Raw genomic sequence first — 24,412 nt, forward strand, 5'->3', positions numbered from 1 at the left:
CAATATATGTGTGCATCTGTGTATGGGCAGAAGAAGAAAATATTAAAGAAAAGAGTAAGTAATACTAGCAGAACTCAAAGGAGTTAAAAATCTAGCAGGAGAGAATACAGACAACAAATTGGTAATAAAGTATATGTCAAATAACTGAAATACGTAACAGACAATTGTCCCTGTAGAGTAGGATGGTGAAGAAGCTTTCTGAGATTAATATGTAGAGGAAGTAAGAACATGAATAGGCTCTGAAGAGGTTGAGTCTGGTTGAAAGAAGGGACCTCTGTAGGCCTGAATGATTGGTAAAGCAATAAGACTTGAGTTCTTTAGGCAACAGTATATAGCCTGTGGGCTGCAGAATAGGAAATGGGAACTCTCAAGTTCAAATCAACAAATAAAAACATGAAAAGACTCTGAGCAGGTCAGTAACCTGATAAAAAGTGGCATTTAGAGAAAATTAACGAGATAATATTTTAGAGAATGAACAGGCACAAAGGGGTAAAAAATGAGCAATTAACCATGGTAATTCAAGATCAAAGGGGAAAATACCAAAACATGGGAGATGATAGCAAAAAAGGAAAAGAAATTCTTCTCAAAGAATCTGAGAAATGAACAGATTGGGTAAGGTTGTGAGAAAAATAATGAAAGATGTCTGGTCTGATTTTAGGCCCATGTTTATTAAGAAAATGTAGTGTCACTGACAAGAATTAAAAAGTCATAGGGGGGCCGGGCGCAGTGGCTCACGCCTGTAATCCCAGCACTTTGGGAGGCCGAGGCGGGTGGATCACGAGGTCAACAGATCGAGACCATCCTGGTCAACATAGTGAAACCCCGTCTCTACTAAAACTACAAAAAATTAGCTGGCCATGGTGGTGCGTGCCTGTAATCCCAGCTACTCAGGAAGCTGAGGCAGGAGAATTGCCTGAACCCAGGAGGCAGAGGTTGCGGTGAGCCGAGATCGCGCCATTGCACTCTCGCCTGGGTAACAAGAGCGAAACTCCGCCTCAAAAAAAAAAAAAAGAAAAGAAAAATATGAAAAGCTCAAACATAAAACCGGTAACCTACAAAGAGGTAAGAAGAATGGTTGTAATGCCAGCTATTTACTTTTTTTTTTTTGAGATGGAGTCCTTCGGTTGCCCAGGCTGGCGTGCAGTGGTGGGATCTCAAGTGTGCTGTTTTTATTCTTTAATTATTCACATAAATTAAAGCCTATTCCTTTGCATTAAAAAAATATATATATATAAAATGACACTCTTCATGTTTTATTGCCAGACAAGAGCTTTGGACTTTGTCTCATTGACACGGTCGGGCACAGTGGCTCACATCTGTAATCCTAGCACTTTGGGAGCCAAGGCAGGAGGATCACTTGAAGTCAGGAGTTTGAGACCAGCCTGGCCTGCATATGAAACCCCGTCTCTACTAAAAACACAAAATTAGCTGGGCATGATGGCGCATGCCTGTAGTCCCTGCTACTTAGGAGGCTGAGGCAGGAGAATCACTTGAACCTGAGAGGCAGAGGTTTCAGTGAGCCAAGATGGCACCACTGCACTCTAGCCTGGGCAGCAGAGTAAGTGAGACTACATCTCAAAAAAAAAAAAAAAGCCCAAAACAGTAAAATACTAAAAAAAGAACCAGAATAGTAATGTTAACTGTAGCCAGAAAAAGATCCAAGGAGACAGTGGTGATAATTGCTGTAGAGAAAACAACAAAATAACAAAAATAAAAAACTCTAGAACACTGAAGGTGTTACCAGTGATCTCCTAAGCATAAAGAGTTAATATAACAGCTATCAAGAATAGACCACAAAAAATTCACAAAGAATGAGGTCTTCATTCCACAAATATTTATTAAGTGCCTTTGATGTAAGTGGCAGACATTTTTCTATACTCTGGGAATATGTAAAAAAACAAAATAGAAAAATAAATCCCTACCTCCATGCAGCTTACATTCTAGTAAGGGCAGAGTAGGAAGTGAAGACAAACATAGTAAAGGAACAGACATAACCATATTCTAGAGAGACTAAGCAGAGGAACAATAGAAACTAGATGGTAGCCTAAGATGCCATCCAGGGTCCGAGTTCTGAGGGTATCCAGGAAAAGGTCTCCACAGCCCATACTCTTCCTGGTTGTTTCTTAAATAGGCAAACTGACCATGGAAAGAAAGAGCAAGCTAGATGAACTCTATCAAACAGAATGAACAAAAGTAGCACCATACCTGGTTTGAAATGCTGGCTACTGCTGCTGCTGGAATATTGGCAATTGCAGAAGAAGTAGGTATCAGGCTGGCATTTGTGCTTGAAGCTAGAGGATTGATGGGGTTAAAAGATATAAAGATATTATGTAAAAAGTCAGAAGAAACTGAAAATAGATGTGTCTTAAGTGAACAGATTTACAAGGAGATAAACATTGGCAAAGGAAACAAATGCTTGTTTTGCTTTTTAGCGTGGGGTAGCTTAATTTACACTTCGTTAAAAACAAACACTTCAAACATCTTTCTGTTTCAACTTGAGCCTTCAATTCTTCTTTCTAAAGACCTAAAAAGATATATATACAATTCACAACTCATACTAATAATACCAATGAAATTAGAGCTAAATCCAATTCCTCCAGTCCATCTTCTCCAGAGGCTGAAAAATGACTCACCTGCAATGTGGCATACTGTAAAGCAGTAGAGCTCTGGTAAATCTTACACTGTGAATTGTTTACTGTCACTTGCTCCAAGTTATGCCTTTCTTAATACAACATAATGACTTGAGAAAAAGAACTGGTCCTCCAAATTCCAAAAGCACTTAGATTGCTTCTTGAGTTCTCTACTCAAACAATGGGTTACTAATGCGGATCAATAAACACAATGATGTGGCATTTAGAGACTTTAGCAATGAGCCTGGAAAAACTCAGAAAATCTTAAATATTATTCTAGTCAGGTAAAAATGTACCTTATATGCTACTTGGCTGTCTTAAGTAATTTGGGGCCAGGTGTGGTGGCTCATGCTTATAATCCCAGTATTTTGGGAGGCCGAGGCAGGCAGATCATTTGAGGCCAGGAGTTTGAGACCAGCCTTGCCAACATGGTGAAACCCCATCTCTACTAAAAATATAAAAATTAGCTGGGTATGGTGAGCATGGGCCTGTAATCCCAGTTAATCAGGAGGCCGAGGCACAAGAATCACACGAACTCGGGAAGTGGAGGTTTCAGTGAGCCAAGATCACGCTACTGCACTCCAGCCTGAGAGCAAGACTGTCTCAAATAAAAAAAAAGAAAGAAAGAAATGCACATTTTCATTCATATAAAATAATAAAAATAAAATAAAGACAAGTAATTTGTTTTATACCCCTTCTATCATAGATTCATTCCACTAAGGTTTTAATCAAAATCTCAGTGACGAGCACTGACACAGCGACTTTTCTCAGGTGAACAACCTAACAGATATTATCAGTACTGTTCTTAAACTCCTCATCTTCACTTATAAATACACTCAGACATGGTTCCTACTGCAGATGCACACATCATATGGGTTCCCCATCAGGTAGACCGACTAACTGACTACCTGCCGCATTAACAAGTCCTCCGGAGTGAAAATTAGTAAGAAAACTTCCATTGAGAACAGGGCAGGAGAACAAATGCAACAGAAACTTAAGTGCTCTGGTCAAAATCAGAGAATTTTCATCCCTTTTCCTAAGGGTACTCTACTTAGAAGACAGTCTAGAAGAGAGTAAGGTCAGTTACAGCTATTGCTGCAACCCCAGCATTAAGATGAAGAACCTAAGACAAAGAAGAGTTGAAGTAACTTGTCCACAGCAGCAAAGCTAATGGAAGATAACCAAGATGACAACTTGTATCTCCCAATTCTTCATCCAGTGCTTTTTCCTCAGAGTCAGCAGCTAAGCTAGGGTTCAAATTTCCTAACTATGGCCAGGCATGGTGGCTCATGCCTGTAATCCCAGCACTTTGGGAGGCCAAGGTGGGTGATTCACCTGAGGTCAGGAGTTTGAGACCAGCCTCGCCAACATGGTGAAATCTTCTCTGTCTATTAAAAATACAAAAATTAACCAGGTGTGATGGTGCATTGCCTGTAATCCCAGCTATGCAGGAGGCTGAAGCAGGATAATAACTTGAACTTGGGAGGCGGAGGTTGCAGTGAACTGAGATTGAGACACTGTACTCCAGCGTGGGCAACAGAGTGAAACTCTGTCTCAAAAAATAAAACAAAAACAAATTTCCTAACTATCCAGAGTAACTTTATTTTCTATAGTAATCTTTGCTCCAGGGGGACTAAAAGACCCTTAAGGGCTTACTTTCTTAAACATAACAACTAAATGAAATAGGTTTTATAACTTTACAGATGGTATTTTCTTTCAATCAATATTCACTTTCTTTTCTACTATAGCTTAACCCATCCTTTTTCCTAAAAGGAAGCACCACAACATGACAATACATAAAGTAACTGACTTTGTAAATGGTTTTAATCATTCTTGTAGGGAAAAAATTTTGAATAGTTTCCAGATTCTGTTATCAGTACATTATCCTAGGCAGGCCTGCAATAAAACAGACTGAACATAGGTGATTGAAGATGGGAAAGAAAATAAAGAATTGATTTGATCTTTTAAATTTATCTTCCCCAGCAAGTTCAATTTTCTTCTGGCCCTGGTCCTGGCATTTTCTCTTTTTCACCTATTGATCTTTAATTCTTTAATTCTGTCCTACCCTCTCCATTACTTAATTCTTTCTTTCTTTTTTTTTTTTTTGAATGGAGTATCGCTTTTGTTGCACAAGCTGGAGTGCAATGGTGCAATCTCAGCTCACTGCAACCTTCACCTCCCGAATTCAATAATTCTTCTGCCTCAGTCTCCCAAGTAGGTGGGATTACAGGCATGCACCACTAAGCCCAGCTTTTTGTATTTTTTTAGTAGTGATGCATTTCACCATTTTGGTCAGGCTGGTCTTGAACTCCTGACCTCAGGTGATCCACCTGCCTGGGCCTCTCAAAGTGCTGGGATTACAGGCATAAGCCACTGCACCCGACCACTTCTCCATAACTTAATAGTGGTTGGAGGTATAACTCAGTCATATCTGATCTCTATATACATGAGGGAAAATGTACTCTGAATGATAAGGTGGTTTTAGAAATTTAACAAGTTTCAAACCACTTAATGAATTGGACTGGAAGTAAAATGGTAGACCCTACAAACAACTGGCCATATACTCTTAATATATCCCTGCTAGAAAGTTTAATGGCTTGATTAGCTAGTTGATAACTCTGAGTTTTAACAAGTACTGTACTGAAATCACCAATTTCTCTGAGCAGTAGTTGGCTTCTATTATAGGGGATCTTGGTGTGCTGACCCAGAAAGTTCATAGGGCTTAATAACACATTTTTCTTCAACTAAGCCAAATTATTTCTAACATGTGGCACTCATTCATTCAGCAAACCAGTAAGTATATCAGGGTCAACTTATGTGCATAGAAACTACTCCAGCCACTGAAGGATAAAATAGTAAGACAAAGTCCTGGCCTTCAAGGAGTTTCTAGTGAGGGAAGTTAGTCTAATTAATTAAATATTTTTTTAGGCTCTTGTAACCACCACTGAACCCAAGGCAAACTCACCTAAAAACGTACACAACCACTGCCTGCCCTACCACACATATAGCTATGACTAAAAAACCAGGCATTTTTTTAAAAGTACAGATCGTGTGTGTGTGTGTGTGTGTGTGTGTGTGTGTGTGTGTGTGTACAAAAACAATATTCAGTTGCAGGTTTAAAAACAAAAGCAGCAACAATTATGCAACAAAAACTACAAATTTAGAGAATCAAATAAAACTCAAGTGGTAGCTCCCATTATTATATATCTAAAGGCTGCTAGCTCTCCAAATGCTAATGGCATGGCCAACTGTTTTTGATCAGCCCTCACTCCTGTTTTGACAACAGAGCTGCAAAAACTTGAAAGACAACACTTTTGAGAACCAGGCCCCGTAGATGTCTGCCTAATATAGTCAATATACAGATACAGCTTTGAACAGAGGACCATGGTTACAGAATGCTAAGTGAGAGCACTACAAAGTTAAAAGGTTAATTCATGCATTAATGGCACATAAAAGTTTGTGCGAGATTTCATTTTTACCTACCTCTCTAATTTTGTATCATGTCACTCCACCTCCTTTGCTCACACTGGCTTTCTTTGAGTTACTCAAAACCAGACAAGCCTGTTATCATTTGAGGACTTTTGCAATATTGTTCTCTCTGCCTGGATTGTTCTCTCGACCTCTCTTGCCCTCCCAGCATGATGGCTCTTCAGCATGACTCACTTCCTCAGAGGGTCTCTTTGACCTCTTTATTAAAACTAAGACCTTTTCTATTTTCCTTAATCATAGCAATCAATTTTTTTTTCTTTCAGAGCACTTATCAAAATGTTATTTATTTGCTTGCTTGTTTTCTTCCCCTCCACCACTAGTCTGTAAGCTCCATAAAGGCAGAATCTTGCTATCTTATGAACTCCAGCATCTGGCAAAGCACCTGGCATAGAGCAGGTGATGGTCAATAAATATTTGTGGGATTCATATACATCAATCTTGTGTGCACTAAGTGTGAAGGGCAAAATCATTATTTTCTTTTTCTTTTTTTTTCTGAGACGAAGTCTCACTCTGTCGCCTAGGCTGGAGTGCAGTGGCACGATCTCAAATCACTGCAACCTCTGCCTCTCAGGTCCAGGCAATTCTCGTGTCTCAGCCTCCCAGAGTAGCTGGGATTACAGGCGGCTACCACCACACCCAGCTAACTTTTGTATTTTTAATATAAAGGTTTTTTTTTTTTTAGCATGTTGGTCAGGCTACTGTCGAATTCCTGACCTCAAGTGATCCACCCACCTTAGCCTCCCAAAGTACTGGGATTGCAGGTGTGAGTCACCGTGCCCAGCCTAAAATCATTATCTTCTGCTAGAGGCTAACAGTTAGGTGGGTTCCTAAAACTTACTCTCAGTACTCTCTTACTCTCAGTTGTCAACATTACTGACAATTCTTAATCCAGTAGAAACTGTACATATTTTAAGTTAAAACTGATTGACTAAGTGGGTCATTCATTCATGTAATCGTTTATTTATCAAATATTTATTGAGTACCTACTATGTGCAAGCACTGCTCCCCACAAGGAGCTCCATATATCAAAATAATAAAATTTTCCTAATAAAAGATTCTTATTGTTGGAGTGGAGATTTACAGATCAACAAGGGACAGAGTTTAGAATGATCAGAGCTCAAGAAATCAGTAAGAACTCATGTTTAACTCAACACAGATACAGATTACTACATAGAGAAATATTTATAGATATGTGTATTTACATACATTAGTATACACACATATATTTCTTTGCTCTGTCAGCTGAGAAAGCCTAGAAGAAATGTCACCTGACACCCCAGTAGCAATTAGCACCCCTCAAGCCCAGATCTTTTTTTTTGAGACAGAGTCTCACTCTGTCACACAGGTACGATTACAGCTCACTGCAGCCTCTACCTCCTAAGGCTCAGGTGATCCTCCCACCTCAGCCTCCCAAGTAACTGGGACTACAGGCATGTACCACACCACACTTGACTAATTTTTGTATTTTTTGAAGAGATGGGGTTTTGCCATGTTGCCCAGGCTGGAAGCCCAGATCTTGGTTTCTAGTATCATTCTTTCCAGTAAAAGAAACCAGGTCTCCTTAAAAAAAGTTGTTGATAACAGGACTTTAATAAGTAATATACAAGATGAGCCTGGAGCATCTTATAGTACCAGGAAGTAAGGAAGTGCTGGGGAAGAAAAACAACCAAAAACCAAAAAAATGAGAGAATGTATGTCAAAAGGCATAGGAGCCAACTGAAAGAGCTCCCAGTGGCCAAACTAGCAAAATAAATAACATGATACTGGATTATAACTCCAAGTATAAATTAAATATCTATGAGTCCATAAACAAATGACTGAATAAATTAACGAACTGAGGAGAAGAGACAAATCTGGACAGAAGAATTCCAAATACATTATGTAGATATTCTACCGTATTCTTGTGGCTTAACTGGGGGCGGGGTGGGGGGAGATACTCTACCGTAAAGGAGAGGCAGCAAAACTCCTTAAGTGTGGGCTGCACAAAGTGACTTCTATTCAAAGAATACAGTATGGAAAGGGAGGAAAAAGTAACTTTATGGAGAAAACTGACAAATACTACTTCAAGTAGGTAATCAATTTCAATATCAACAGTCATAAATAATGATGATAGTACAGCACCTTACCTTTGTGACCCTCCTCCTTAAAATCCATAACCCCAGTGTAATCATACGAAAAACATCAGACAAATTCTAAGAATGGGGCATCTTAAAATATACCTGGATCAGTACTCCTCAAAACTGTCAAGGTCATTAAAAGCAAGGAAAAGTCTGAGAAACTACAAAGTCTGGAGGAGCCTAAGGGGACAAGATAACTAAATATAATGTGGTATCCTGGATGGGATCCTGGAACAGAACAAGGACATCATATAAAAACACAGGAAATCCACATAAATTATGGACTTAGTTAATAATAACATACTAATACCGGTTCATTAATTGTAACAAGTGTAATATACTAATGTTAAGATGTTAGTAACAGGGGAAACTGTGCAGGAGGGAGGATAAATAGAAACGTTTTGTACTATCTGCTCAATTTTTCCATAAATCTAAAATTATGAATAAAAAATAAAGTCTAGGTCAGGTGCGGTAATTCACACTTGTAATCTCAGCACTTTGGGAAGCCCGAGGCGGCTGGATCACTTGAGGTCAGGAGTTTGAAACCAGCCTGGCCAACATGGCAAAACCCCATCTCTACTAAAAATACGAAAATTAGCCGGGCATGGTGTCGTGTGCCGGTAATCCCAGCTACTCGGGAGGCTGAGGCCGAAGAATCACTTAAACTCGGGAGGTGGAGTCTGCAGTGAGCCAAGCTTGCTCCACTGTACTCCAGCCTGGGTGACGCAGCAAGACTCCTTCTCAAAAAATAAAATCTATTAATAAATATTTTTAATTGTACTTTAGGTTCTGGGGTAGTAAAAAAGTTTTTAAAAATCTCCTGATCAAATATAGATTATTATTGTTACCAATGACACTAGAGTACAAAGACATTCATTAAAAGACTGAATTAGGCTGGGTACAGTGGCTCACGCCTGTAATTGCAGCACTTTGGGAGGCCAAAGAAGGCAGATCACCTGAGGGCAGAAGTTTCCGACCAGCATGACCAACATGGTGAAACCCCATCTCTACTAAAAATGCAAAAAACTAGCTGGGCATGGAAGTGGGTGCCTGTAATCTCAGCCACTCGGGAGGCTGAGATAGAAGAATCACTTGAACCCGGGAGGCAGAGGGTGCAGTGAGCAGAGACTGCGCCACTGCACTCCAGCCTGGGTGACAGAGCAAGACTCAATCTCAAAGAGAAGAAATAAAAATTGAATTAAAATTAATTTTGAAATTTCTGAAATTGATTTTGCCACTTGGATATTATTTAACCAATTAAAACATCTCAGCTGAAGAAAATGAACAAAGACAGGGCCACAGAGTCACCAGATACTCTAGGAAAAGAATGATACTAGAGAAGTCAGATCTACTCATTCAAAACATTTTTATGAGCATACAAAGACAGTCTCTTCTCATTATGGATGGTACCACTGAAGTACAAACTAAAGAAAAGGTTCTGATTAGAGTTAATCAAGCCAGAAGCAGATTAGGTTTTTGAGATAATTTCCCTAACTCCCCCAGGGAGAATGAGCTGCTGTCAATTGGAGAATGCCTGGGGTGGAATGAATATTACTGTTTTGAACACTTAAAAAACTGGGTAAAGAAACAGCCCTGGACAGCTAACATTCATTAACCATGCTAAAAAGAAAGGGAAAAACAGAAGTGAGGAGAGTAATATTGATAGTGGTGAACTTAAGTAATTTCAATCTTCCAATAATACTCATATTTCATTTTATCCAACTGTTTTTCTAACAATTTTTTCATCAGAATAAATGGCAAAAACTGATAACTTAATGGTTAACTTTTGCCTTAATTTCTACCCTGTGCTAATGAACAATAAAATGGGTCAACAGATTAACCAGTAAAAGGGAGGATAAGTGAATTTAGATATTTATTAGTATAGGTTCTCAATTATGGGAGAGTTGATACTGATACCCTGACCTCTATACTGAAAAGCATAAATATTGTACTCATGCTTGGGGTCAGAATGCCTCGCTAATATTCTGCCTTAAATATTTGTTATCTTGTGACTATAAATAAGCAACTTAGCTTTTCTGTGCCTCAGGTTCCCCCTCTGTAAAATGGGGTTATCAGTACTTCCCTCATTGGGTTGTTGTGAGGATTACATGAGCAACACCATACTCACTGCTTAGAAAACTGTCAAGAGCATAGTAAGTACCTCATAAATACCTGCAATTATCATTTAATAGCAAAATGAAGGAAATCGGGTTAACCAATCCAAAAGAAGAAAATGTTCTAATAGAGAACAAATAAGAATAGTGATTAGTGACGTTTAAGGGATATTTTCATGACTGCTTTATTTATTTAGAGACGGAGTCTCACTATTTATTTAGAGACAGTGTCTCACTCTGTCACCCAGACTGGAGTGTGGTGGTGCCATTTTGGCTCACTGCAACCTCTGTCTCCTGGGTTCAAGCAATTCTCCTGTCTCAGCCTCCTGAGCAGCTGGGACTATAGGCGCCTGCCACCACACCCAGTTAATTTTTGTATTTTTAGTACAGAATGGGTTTCATCATATTGGTCAGGCTGGTCTTGAACTCCTGACTTCGTGATCTGCCTGCCTTGACCTCCCAAAGTGCTAGGATTACAGGTGAGGGCCAGCTCACCTGGCCTATTTAATTAAAAAAAATTTTTTTTTTTGAGACCAAGTCTTGCTCTTGTTGCCCAGGCTGGAGTGCACTGGCATGATCTCAACTCACCGCAACCTCCGCCTTCCAGATTCAAGTGATTCTCCTGCCTCAGCCTCCCAAGTAGCTAGGATTACAGGTATGTGCCACCACACCTGGGTAATTTTGTATTTTCAGTAGAGAAAGGGTTTCTCCATGTTGGTCAGGCTGGTCTCAAACTCCCAACCTCAGGTGATCTGCCGACTTTGGCCTCCCAAAATGCTGCGGTTATAGGCATGAGCCACTATGCCCAGCCTCATGACTCTTAAAACAATAGTCCTAACAGACCCCAAAGAGGTGATTCCTCTTGTTTTATGAGGGAGAAACAAGCACAGCTCTCACATTCCTCAAATTCTAGACATAACTACAGAGGAATGGTGGTTTTACATTTTGGTTGCATGTTATTAATATAAGAGAACCCTTGGTCTTCTTTCACAACTAGGTATAAGTTTTAAACAGGTATTAGAAGAGACCTGGCAACTAAACTTACCCGTGGTTGGACCCAAAAGGCCTATCAATATAGAGAAATACTAGGCCAGGTGTGGTGGCTCACACCTATAATCTCAACACTCTGGGAACCTGGGGTGGAAGGACGCTTGGGCCCAGGAGTTCAAGACCAGCCTGGGCAATATAGCGATACCCCACCTCTAAAAAAAAAAAAAAAAATAGAAAAAATTAGCTGGGTGTGGTGGTGTGCCCTTGCAGTCCCAGCTACTGGGGAGGCTGAATGAAAGGACCTCCTGGCCTTAGCCCAGGAGGTCAAGGCTGCAGTGAGCCGTGATCATGCTACTGCATTCTAGCTGGGCAACAAACAGAATGAGACTGTCACAAAACAACACAAAAAAACCATAGAGAAATACTCTATAAAAACGAAAGGGAGAGGTGGAGAAGACGGGCAAAGTCATTCTCTCAAGTTTCTCCCTCCTGGTTTGTTCCCACTTTAGAAAGAAAGAAGGGGGAGAGGAGAAATGGAAAAAAAGAAGAAGAGGAAACAAGTAAAGAAAAGGAGAGACTTGGTAAAAAGGAGGTAAAGGTAGCTCAGACGAAGGTCTTAGAACATAGAGACCAGTTCTGTTTCCACTGGACCAAGGAGAAGTAGTTTTCAAACATTTCTGAAAACAGTTAAAACTGAAAATAAAAATCTAATTAATTTACATCAAAACTTTTTTTATCACCAAAGTTTACACATTAAGAGGACCTCAGATAGGTTTTTGAGGTCTCATACTAATCCCTTTACTATCCGTTTTATAAGAAGTAAGATTTAAAAGCTGGGAAACATCAGGAGAAAGGAGGCAGATGAGAAGCCAAGTATAAGGACACTAATCCCAGTCTGGATCAATGACAAATTGCCTGCATTGGATTTAGAAGGATAGGCAATTAATTCCATAGTGCCTTTTGAGTTTTTTGTCTTTTTTTCTAATAGTCTTGTTGTAATCCTCCCTCTGTTAGAGGAAGAACTTGGAAGGTAAAGATGTTTAAGCTTTAGTATCATGCTTTTTATCCTGAAAGAGAAGAATGAACTTCTTGAGGAAGAGAAATGGTCTCATCAAGTAGTAAACAGGGTGTTAAGTGTGACAAAGACACAGCAGAAAAGCAGCACACCTCACATACTGCTATGACAATTCACATAGGTCAGCAAAATTCCAACCCACGACGAGTCTTCTGCTCATTTATAGGACAAAATGCCACTGAAAATAGACTAGAACAAAACCAAGGGGTTTTCTGGACCCCAACATGCAAAGGGAAAGTTTCAATTCTATTAAGCAGTTCACATTCAAAGTCTAAACTACTTATAAACCACACTTCTAAGCTGTGGTTTGCCTAACACAAAAAGCATGCACAAATCGAAGTATCACCCCCTTTCTATTTTAGAAGACAGAGCTCCTGTATTATCCAATTTGTTTGGAGATATAGGTAGATTAAAAGCAAGAAACAATAATAATAATTTAAAAACACACACACAACCATGCCTATTTACCTTGAATGGGATAAGAATAATGTGCTTGGCTTGGCTGGCTTGTGGTTAACCCTGTAGTGCAGGTAAGAACACTGTGTTGACTTGGAGATGGAGTCTGAATTAAACCACTTTCAGGTTTCATACCTGGCCACAATGCACCTGAATCAGATAAATTGGACCAATTACAAACAATACACTGGGACTGAGGAGCATGGTTATGCTTTCAAATATCAGCCAGTAGGTTTAAAATCTAAATCTTAAAACAAAAATAAATTTGCTTGTAAGAGAAAATTATTGAATCTCCCACTTGTAATATACCACAAGCAAATAACACTTTTAAAGAATTAGGGGATGAGGCCAAAGAAACAAAAATGTTGCCACAAATCCCAATATGTATATAAATTCATTTCAATGATTGGGGGAAACTGACCAGGATTCAAAAAAGGGTTATTGACACCAAATTGGAGTATCTGTTATAAAGAGTGCCTGATGTTCATGTACCGTGATAAATAATTTATCCAAACTGTCAAGGTAGGAGACATTCTATATGTTTAAAATTCACTTACCATTAAACAAGGAGCAAATTTTTCTAAAATATATTAAATACTCTCTGCCTTTTTAAGCTGGTTATTTTGTTACTTTTTTCTTCTGATTAGGAAAGACATACCTGCTTATTTTTGTAAATTAAAAACATTACAGAAATACGTAATTTAGAAAAAAAACACAGTCATATATCCATCATCCAGACTTAACCACTATTAACAGTTTGCAGAAGAGTCGCCCAGATGATTTCTTCATCCTTTTTTTTTAAGGATAGGATTTTGCTCTGTTGCCCAGGATGGTCTTGAACTCCAGGCCTCAAGCAATCCTTTTGCCCCAGCCTCCTTTAATGTTGAGATTACAGGCATGAGCCACTACACTCAGTCCAGATTTCTTCTATGTATTCACTAATCTTTTTAACAAGAAGAGGATCCTGTTTTTGTTGTTGTTGTTGCTGTTAAGAGACAGGGTCCTCCTCTGTCACCTACGCACAAATAATCCTCCTGCCTCAGCCACAGTAGTTGAGACTACCGGAGTGTGCCACCATGCTTGGGTGATTTTGTAGAGATAGGGGTCTCGCTATGTTGCCCAGGCCAGTCTTGAACTCCTGGCCTCAAGCAAACCTCCTACCTTGGCTTCCCAAAGTGTTGGGATTACAGGCATGAGCCACTGCCAGCCAGTGGGGGGGCTGTGTTATATGTAGTATTCATAATGTGTTTTTCCACATAATACCTCTAAGATTCATCTTTCCAAGTCAGAACATATAAATCTATCTCATACTGACTAACAACATAGCTGTTCTTTTTTTTTTTTTTTTTTTTTTTGAGACAGAGTATTGTTCTGTTGTCCAGGCTGGAGTATAGTGGCACAATCTCGGCTCACTGCAACCTGTGCCTCCTGGGTTCAAGTGATTCTCCTGCCTCGGCCTTCCCGGTAGCTGGGATTACAGGTGCCCACCACCATGCCTGGCTAATTTTTGCATTTCTAGTAGAGACAGGGTTTCACATGTTGACTAGGCTGGTCTCGAACTCCCAACCTTGTGATCCACCTGCCTCAGCCTCCCAAAGTGCTGGGATTACAGGTGCCAGCCACTGTGTCCAGCCCATTTTTATTTTCTTTTTAATGACTAGTTGTTCACTGTGTTCTGAACGGCTATGGTTACTGGGCTAGTATAGTTGAAGCTGATAATAAGGTCTAAGAAGGTTCATCAGCCAAACATATTCTATGTATGAAATCAATACTAAGGTTAGCCATGACTTCAAACTCAACGTTAACTCATCTCATATTATTTGCTCCTACTCTGATAAACCAGGAGCGACTGAATTTATAGCCAATCAATACATATATGCAATTAAAAATATAATACTTTGAGAATGAGAACCTCTGCTTCACCAGGGCACTGAGATACTTCAGTGCAACTGAGATTTATCCAATTTGTTGATAAGCATGTTTAAGAATAGTAAAGAGAAATATGAAAGCCTTAAAAAGGCTGATAGTGGGATATGATAATCACTTTGCCCAACACTCTGTTTAATTTTTTTGAGACAGGGTCTTGCTCTGTTGCTTAGGCTGGAGGGCAGTGGTGTAATCACAGCTCACTGTAGCCTCAACCTCCTGGGATCAAGGGATCCTCCTGCCTTAAACCCCCGAATAGTTGGGACCACAGGCACACTATGCCTGGCTACTTTTTGTATTTTTGCAGAGACAAGGTTTTGTCATTTTGCCTAGGCTGATTTCAAACTCCTGGCCTTAAACGATCCTCCTGCCTTGGCCTCCCAAAGTGCTAGGATTATAGGCTTGAGTCACTGTGCCCTGCCTTGCCCCAAACTCTGATGCATAAAAAAAGAAAATGTAATATTCTTTTCTCATCTATTAATCACATGAAATAACTTATTTTAAGAGATTGAGGAATACTGACATCTCTAGCATGAATTAGGAGCGTTTGCCCCACCATAATTCATGATCATTTAAATATGTCTTGTCCAGATTAGCCATAGCTAAGGTTCTTGCTATGTTTGATTTTCAACAATAAAAATATTCAAGAATGTTATTTTTTTAATATTTACAATGTAAAATATGAATATCAGTGCTGTGATTCCTGCTGGCTGTGTATCACAATTTTTGGTAAATTAATTGCCATTCAATGTCACAATAACTTTCCAATTTATTGTAATTACCGTGATTTCTTTTTCCAAATAGGTTTTGATCCTAAGGTGTTAGATTTATAAACATGTTTATTTTTACACTATATGAAAATAATGCATTATTAATAATAGTATCAACTGAGAATGTTTTGACAGTCTCCCTCTAATAAGATCAAAAATTAGAATATAAATGTCCAAAATAAAAATAAGTAGGAGATAGCTAGTTTTGAGTATCTTTGGCCAGAAACACAAAATAAATGTTTAATATATAATTATCTTGTGAGGAATAAAAGATAATACAGACAGTGCCTCCAAGCATCACTATAGACCTGGCTCTTCAGACATGCAAATTATCTTCCTCTAAAAGCACCCCTCCCACAATTCCAGATAATAGGCAGCATGACCCAATGGTTTGATTCATAACGAAACCCAAACCCTAATCACCTGACTACCAGTCCACTGTTCTATGTCAACAATTACAAAGTTTCTCAAGTACTTTTAAGCACCAAGAGCCTGCTGTAGAGAAACTGTCAGGCTAACAATGGGAAAGTAAGTCTGTCTCTGAGTGCTTTCCTGCTGCCCCTAGAGTGGGGTCTTAGCACAAACTTTGCCCAAGTTTCTCAGCACAAGTACTTCACTATTAATTAGTCACTAACCAAACTAATCTCATCAGTTCAATTTATAGTTAACTCATATAGTGATCTTTAGAAATTAGTCTGATGAGAAATTGAAGTACATACCTACGCTAGAAAAAGCACATGAAAGGACATGTTGATTCAGTAGCTCATTTGAATAAGCTATTATAAATAGTAATTTAATCTAAGTACTTTTCCTGATTATAAACAAAGTATATGCAAATTGTTTTTTAAACATCTGTAGGAAAGACAACCACTTTTTTGCTTCCAATTATTCTTCATGCACTTTTTTTTCTTTTGAGAGGCAGGGTCTCACTATATTGCCCACGCCTGAGTGCAGTGGCTATTCACAGGCATGATCCCACTATTGATCAGCAGTGGAGTTTTAACCTGCTCTTTTTCTGATCTGGCCCAGTTCACCCTTCCTTAGGCAACCTCGTGGTCCCCCACTCCCAGGAGGTCACCATACTGATGCTGAACTTAGTGCAGATACCCAATCAGCATAGCACACTCTAGCCTAGAACTCTGGGTTCAAGTGATCTTCCTACCTCAGCCTCCCAAGTAGCTGGAACTACAGGCATGCACTAGTGCACCTGGCTATATACGTATTTTTAAAATACTAAATTGGTAATACATTATGTTTTTGCTGTTATGTACTGCTTTTTTCAATTAATAATATACTGTTTTCTCAAGACCCTAAATAATTTTTAAGAACATGATTTTTTTTTTTTTTTTTGAGACGGAGTTTCGCTGTTGTTACCCAGACTGGAGTGCAATGGCACGATCTCGGCTCATCACAACCTCCGCCTCCTGGGTTCAAGCAATTCTCCTGCCTCAGCCTCCCAAGTAGCTGAGACTACAGGCGCACACCACCATGCCCAGCTAATTTTTGTATTTTTAGTAGAGATGGGGTTTCACCTTGTTGACCAGGATGGTCTCGATCTCTTGACCTCGTGATCCACCCGCCTCGGCCTCCCAAAGTGCTGGGATTATAGGCGTGAGCCACCACGCCCAGCCAGAACATGATTTATAATGGCTACACAACAGCCATATACAATTTAACTCATACCTTAATATTCAATTTTTAGGTTGCTTTCTATTTTTTCATATTATAAATAATGCTTCAATGAATATGTTAGTCATCACATTTTTGTGGGTATCTCTAATTAGTTCCATAGGATAAATTCCCAGAAGTGAAATTACTGAGGGAAATGAAATGAACATCCTAATGCATACTGCCCACTCCTCCAACTCACATTAAAGTTCTTTTAAAAGAAATCAGAACAGTGACACCTAAAGGCATATTTTATGAACCCCACTAACAATAAACAAGTACCCTTTTCCTTACATATACTCCTTCAGATTCCTAGCAGTTAAACTTCTAATCCCCATTCTGCCATCCCACCATATTTGTATACAGCTCTGGAAAGAATATGATCAGTATTTCCTAACTTTAAAAGATTACTCATCATATAGCCTTCTTAGATTTATTCTAGTCTGTTCTCCTTTCTTTAAGAGGAGGAAGTTTTAAATTTCAAACTCAACTATGAGACCATCTTTTTAATCTAGACCTCAAGTTAGGAGCACTTCTAGAATGAAACAAACCTGGGTTCAATTATAATCCCAGGCATTTACTAATTGTATGAACTTTGGGCGCATGATTTAAAAGCCTCAGTTTCTCCCCTATAAAAAGGGATGAAGCTAGTACTTACCACCTAGGGTTGTTCTGTGGATTAAATAAGACAATACTATAAAACATGTGAAGTACTCAGTATATAGCTCGTTATAGTAAATAATAAAGATAATATTATAATGAATTTTTCTGAAGCTCCATTTGCATTTGAAATAAAACAAGCTAGCTAATCTGAAAATGGGCAGCATTAAGATGAAACAATGTACCAAAACCTTGATTTTTGAAAGAAAGAAATCAAGTGTTTTCTCCTACTTACTTGAACACATTAGGAAAAAAAGCCACATGATAAAACACAAGAAAACATCTTTTCAAATAGTCACTTTTAAAAGTTTTACAAACCTCTCATAATTTTCTTGGTAAATTCTGAAAATATGCCATATCAATCATTCACATTACCCCAACCAAAATCTCTCTGCAGTAAGTCTCATACATTACTTAAAGTCAAATTTAAGCTAATGATTATCTCTCTCTGAATTATTGATAGACGAAATTGTGAAACACAAGTCTTCCTTGCCCTCAAATATTAAACAAAATAGATTATTAAAGAAGCCTGTTAGAATATTACCAACATACAATATGAATAGGTATCCTTCAAGGTTTTAACAGAGATCTATTTACTTTACAGAATTTTTTTTCTTTTTTAATGTATTTTTAAAAATATATTTTTTTTTTTTTGAGATAGTCTTGCTCTGTCGCCCAGGCTGGAGTGCAGTGACGCCATCTTGGCTCACTGAAACCTCTGACTCCAGGTTCAAGTAATTCTCATGTCTTAGCCTCCTGAGTAGCTGGAATTACAGGTGCCTGCCACCATGCCTGGCTAATTTTTTTGTATTTTTAGCAGAGACAGAGTTTCACCATGTTGGCCAGGCTGGTCTCGAACTCCTGGTATCAAGTGATCTGCCCAAAGTGGGCCAGATGTGGTGGCTCATGCTTGGAATCCCAGCATTTTGGCAGGCCAAGGTGGGCAGATCACTTGAGGCCAGGAGTTTGAGACCAGCCTGGCCAACATGGTGAAATACAAAAATTAGCTAGGTTTAGTGGTGCACAGAACAAGACTCTGTCTCAAAAAAAAAAAAAAAAAAAAGAATTTAAGAGAAATATAGCTATCATGAAAAAAATTATATCTAGGATTCATACACACATAGTATTGTTAGGTATTCCATAAATTATGCTCAGAGGTATAGTAAGAGTTGTATTTAATATTGAACAGCAAGAATGATCAACTGTTGTAAAGGATTTGCTAATAATTCAAATCAAAACAGAAGATTTAAAAAACTATGTAAAAATATTATAATTGCTAGCCTATTATTAGTCAACTGTTGAAAAATCAGCTTTAAATAACCAAAAAGAAATAAACACAAACATATTCACAGAGGGTTCTCCTTTCAAAAGGTCCATTCAGTGTTGGCTGGTTAATCATATCATAAATATAAGATCTCAATATCCTGGCTGGTACTAACAGGCATAGAAACATGGATGTACAAAGGGGGAAACAAGAGAATTTGTTTCCCATCTTACATGAAGTTATCAACCCCACTATTATTAAACATAACTTCCAATTTTTGTTTCCAGCAGTTACCAGGAGCCAAAGAATTCTAACAAGCCTAAAAGTAAGAAAGCTGCCAATATTAAATAAGAGTAGCCAAACGGGTCAGGAGAAACAGGAATATAGGAGCTAGACACAGGTACACCAATACATCCAGAATCTGTGTGGTGATCTGTCTGGAAAATTTTTTGAATTCCTAGCTTGTTTCAATAAAGTCTACAGAAATATAATTTTGTTACATATTTCATATTTTTAAATAATATAGTATTCTCTTAATTTTCTGATACCCATGTCAGGAAAGCAGGGAAGGGGCAATGAAGCACACTGCATTTACACACACATAGAAAAATAAACACAGATACTAAGTAACCAAACAACCTTAAAGTAACTTCTGATAAATAATTTTAATTTACAGTTCATGTCCAGAACACCTAGAACCAACGAAAAAACTCCCTAGGCACATGATAATATTATAAGAAAACTGAGGATTTTTGGCATTCTAAAATGACTTTTTGGTTCCGCAGAAAAATATCTCATCAATTTTGGGTGGGGTCAGGGGAGAAAGGAAAGGGAGAAAGTGGCAAAAAATAAAAACAAAACCCACAGAGCAAACTATGATGCATATTCAGACTACCTGGTTTTAGCAAGAAATTGGCCAACTCAAAATATATTTATTATGATTTCCTAATGATAGCACCATATTATATTGTATATAAAGTTAAGCCAAATCAATAGCAATTCCTCAAAGAGTTTACCAAACACTTAGATTCCAAGCTTCAGGGTCAAGACAGTACATACAAAATAGCTAAATGAATACTGAAAAACTATGATATTTATATTACATGTATCAAACATACTGTTGCAAAGTTGCATACCCAACCACATATGTAACTAAATGCTCCATAAAGAATGATGCATCTTTCAACTTTCTGACCAGTCAAGCAAGCATGGCTGATCAAAGTTTCTGGGGAATAAAATCAACATTCTTAAAAAACATATAAAATAGGGTGCCTTACCAAAAGGAGGTAGTCCATATGTTTGGGTTGCCTGAGGGTAGACAGCATAGGGTTGAGATTGCTGTAGTGTCTGGTATTGAGTCTGCCCAGGGTAAGCAGTTTCCGAAACAGGAACTGAGAGAATATGTGCATAGGGTCTAGAAAATTTCAAGAAAACAAAAACTTTCATGTGATTTACTTTAGTAATGGAAAATAGGTAAAATAGCTACCACCACTAACATCAAAGAATCTGCAACAAGGAGACTAACCTTCCACATAAAAGCACTCTTTTTAAAAATTTTTTATTTTTGAGACAGAGTCCTGCTCTGTCGCCCAGGCTGAAGTGCAGTGGCACGGTCCTGGCTCATTGCAGCCTTGCCTCCTTGGTTCAAGCAATTCTGTCTCAGTCTCCCAAGTAGCTGGGATTATGGGCACCCACCACCACGCCCAACTAATTTTTGTATTTTTAGTAGAGACGGAGTTTCACCATGTAAAAACTCGAGGCTAGTCTCGAACTCCTGACCTCAAGTGATCTGCTGGCCTCAGCCTCTCAAAGTGCTGGGATTACAGGTGTGAGCCTCCGTGCACAGCCTAAAATAGCTCTTATTGTCAGAAAATAGAACCCTTTCCTCCTGATTTCCAGGTTCTACTATCATCAACCCAAGGAACAATTTTATGAAAAATTTAAGTTTCAAACATTCCTCCAAGTTCCAAACATTTCTAGTATGCTACATGCATGGCCCTCTGTGAGACACAAGGATGTTTCTTGTTCATGCCCTTGTGCCTACATCTAGAATAAAATCCTAATATAAAAGAAAACTGGATAGAACAAGATTGGCAATTGGCTCTCATTCTCCGCCCCAAACCTTGAACCAAACTAAAGTTCTGAGAGGGAAAGTGAGACCAGAAAAGAGGGTGAGGCTGGTGGAGATAAGGCAAAAAACGGGAAGTAGAGATAGGTCCCAATATCCTCAAATCAAGCCTACAAAACAGAATCCAGGTAAGTAACAAAATCTGGGAAGTTCCAGACAGGACTCAATCTCCTCACTGATATTTAAGTCAGGGCATACTGCCACTAGTTGGTTCCACTATAGCAGGGATAACTAGAGATATGGATTCAGCAGTGAAACTCCAGGGACTTTATTTACACTGGCTAGTGGATAGTCATTTCATCCATGATATTGCACTGAATTTTTAGATACTAATTATTTCATTTGGTAAGTTACACTGTATGTGTAATGTAAAAAAGAAAATGCTATTTGTACCATATAAGTCATAATAAAATATGGTAGGGAGAGGGGGGAGTTTTTTAAAAAACTTTTAAAAAAAGTTTTTTTCACCTTTGGGGTAATAGAAAAATGAAGAAAGGCCATAAAGAAGTGATATGCAAGCTGAGCAGATAAGAGGTACAGAAGTGGGAGAGAAAGCGTGCTCTAGGACAAGAAAAAAGCCCTGCCAAGGGTACAGAGGAAGAAAGCAAGGGCTTAAGCCTGCAAAGAGCACAGATTACTGAAGGAATTATATTAAGAGAAGTGAAGTGGTGAGAGAAAGAGCAAAGACCTTGAGTGCCAGGCTAAAAGGCAAATCTGAAACTGAGAGCCACTGAAATTATTGAGCAAAGAGTGACAAGATCAGAGCTGTTTTTTAACAAAAATTAATTTGACATTGCTTTGTAAAATGGTTTAGAAAGGGAGGACAAACTGGAAATGGGGGTCCAGTGAAAAACCAGTTCAGATAAGTAATAAAAATGTCTGAATTAATATAGAAGGTATAGATAATAAGGTATTCTGAATGTAGCAGGTATGCAAATACTTTGTGAATGAATAAATGAATTTGGAATCTGCGACATATTCACATTTCAGTAGATTCTAAACAACTAATTTAAAAATGTCTATTCTTCTTAGCCAGATCTGAGTCCAGGAAATAGCTCAGGTTAGAGTTGTTACTCACGTCACATGGGAATGATTTAAATCTTAGTGACCTTAAATGGATTAATCTCCAGATATGGTAAAGACCATAGTGTCCTTTTTATTCAGTGTCTTTGTAGCCCAAAGCTCAAATATTTTCACATTTAGTATCTAATTTCTTCATAATAATCTCAGAATAGATTCAGTCATTTCACAGAAGAAAGCAACATGAAAATGATTAGCCCAAAGACACCATTAGTGTTAATACCAGATTAAAATTTGAAGAACTCATTGGGTTGACTTTTTTTTTTTTTTTGGCCTCCCAAAGTGCTAGGATTACAGGCATGAGCCATGGCGCCCGGCCGGGTTGACTTTTTAATTAGTTTATCTTTTAACTAATGCAAAATTCAAAAGGTACAAATGGATAGAATCAGGAAAAAATAAAGATAGCTTCCTTTTCATAACAACACCATAAAGTATCTCTTGCTTCTGTTACCAATTTCTTTATGCATCCAGCAGCTGTAAGCACATAAGAACATATCCTGGCTTAAAAAATGCACTTGTAGGTGTCTTTGTATGCATAGGTCCACTCTTTATTATGTACTGTAGGTAGCTTGGTATACACACTGTTCTGCATCTACCCATCTTGGAGATGAATAACCTGGCTAATATTAATGCTCATCTTAACCCATGAAGGCCCAAAACATTACCTCTTAGTGACTTTAACCCACCAAATCTGTTTAACTTCAAGCCCAGTTCTACACTGAGGACATTACTCAATCAAGAAACTGAACATAGGCTGGGCGCTGTGGCTCATGCCTATAATCCTAGCATTGTGGGAGGCTGAGGTGGGTGGATCGTATGAGGTCAGGAGTTCAAGTACAGCCTTGCTAACATGGTGAAAACCTGTCTCTACTAAAAAATATAAAAATTAGCCAGGTGTGGTGGTGTGCCTGTAGTTCCAGCTATTTGGGAGGCTGAGGCAGGAAAATCGCTTGAACCTGGGAGGTGGAGGTTGCAGTGAGCCAGATCATGCCACTGCACTCAAGCCTGGGCAATAGAGCGAGACTCTGTCTCAAAAAAACCCAAAAAACAATAAAAAGATTGGACTGGGAAATCCCAGTCTTATTTTTATTAATCTGTATGTCAAGGTAGAAGACAGAGAGAATGATTAGAGGTCAATCAGTGATCTGCTTGATCACTAACACTATTTTGCATGTTCAGTGTCTACTAATTTTAGAGTAAGCTTTTATGTAAAACAATCTATTGTAGGCCACCATCTACTTTCTAAAAGGATACTACGTAGACTATATTTAGAGGGAATAAAAAATTGGAATAACGACAGAATAAGAGAGATAAAAATAATTTAGATATCTATTATTTTAGAGGTAAAAATAATAGTAAATTTTGCAATGAATCTAGAGAAAAAGCATATGCATTTTGGAAATAATTATGCAACTTACTTTGCAGAATACATTTGTGAGGTATAATCATTGGATGAGCGAGGGATGTAATCGGTGCATGTCATAACTGAAAGAAAGATAATATCACCAGGTTAGAAAGTTAGAACATTTTGAAAATGGAATGGGAAGACTGCATATCTCGCTGTATAGTCTTTCAAACTAATTAACAGAATACAGCTTGGACACCAGATAGAAATACTACATGGTAGAAAATATTTCACTTTTGTATTTATATACCTGTTTATATACTTCCAGAGGCAGTAAAAAAAAGAAAGGGTGGGGTATGGAAAAGAGCTGAAGGTGGTAGAGATCTCTACCTTTACCTATTACTGATCTAAAATGATAGATGAAGCAACCTCCTAAGCTCTCGGCTATGCTGATAGACAAACTTAAAAAGCAAGCTCTGTGTCTAGGAAACCACATTATGCTATTTTAGCTTATTTGTTCTTTGAGTGCCTACTATATTGAGTAAAAGCCTTAAGAATGACTTGCAGGAAGACAGATTTGGGGGAAGCACCCAATCTTATTTTAAAACCACTGCTACTGCTATGTATAATCAACAGCAGGATAGATGAAAGTATGCCTCTATACTACCATTTTTTTCTGTTTTATAGTGAAGGCTTTAAG

At 38.4% G+C, this 24,412-nt stretch overlaps 1 protein-coding gene across 20 annotated transcripts in view; it reads right to left on the reverse strand.

Annotated features, from left to right (window-relative positions):
* EYA3 (EYA transcriptional coactivator and phosphatase 3) overlaps positions 1 to 24,412 on the reverse strand; it is a 106,001-nt gene that overhangs the window by 39,048 nt on the left and 42,541 nt on the right. For 11 of the 20 annotated variants that reach the window (XM_035308376.3, XM_078330894.1, XM_035308375.3 and 8 more), the window contains 4 exons: positions 23,786 to 23,852; positions 20,437 to 20,573; positions 12,884 to 13,021; positions 2,206 to 2,291 (listed from right to left, as the gene is read on the reverse strand). In XM_035308376.3, coding sequence (XP_035164267.1) covers positions 2,206 to 2,291; positions 12,884 to 13,021; positions 20,437 to 20,573; positions 23,786 to 23,852 — 428 coding nt within the window. The remainder of the gene's footprint in view (positions 1 to 2,205; positions 2,292 to 12,883; positions 13,022 to 20,436; positions 20,574 to 23,785; positions 23,853 to 24,412) is intronic. The other 9 variants (XM_035308384.3, XM_078330899.1, XM_078330900.1 and 6 more) reach the window with 1 other exon arrangement.

Source organism: Callithrix jacchus, chromosome 7 (assembly GCF_049354715.1).
Source record: "Callithrix jacchus isolate 240 chromosome 7, calJac240_pri, whole genome shotgun sequence".
Lineage (NCBI taxonomy): Eukaryota > Metazoa > Chordata > Mammalia > Primates > Cebidae > Callithrix > Callithrix jacchus.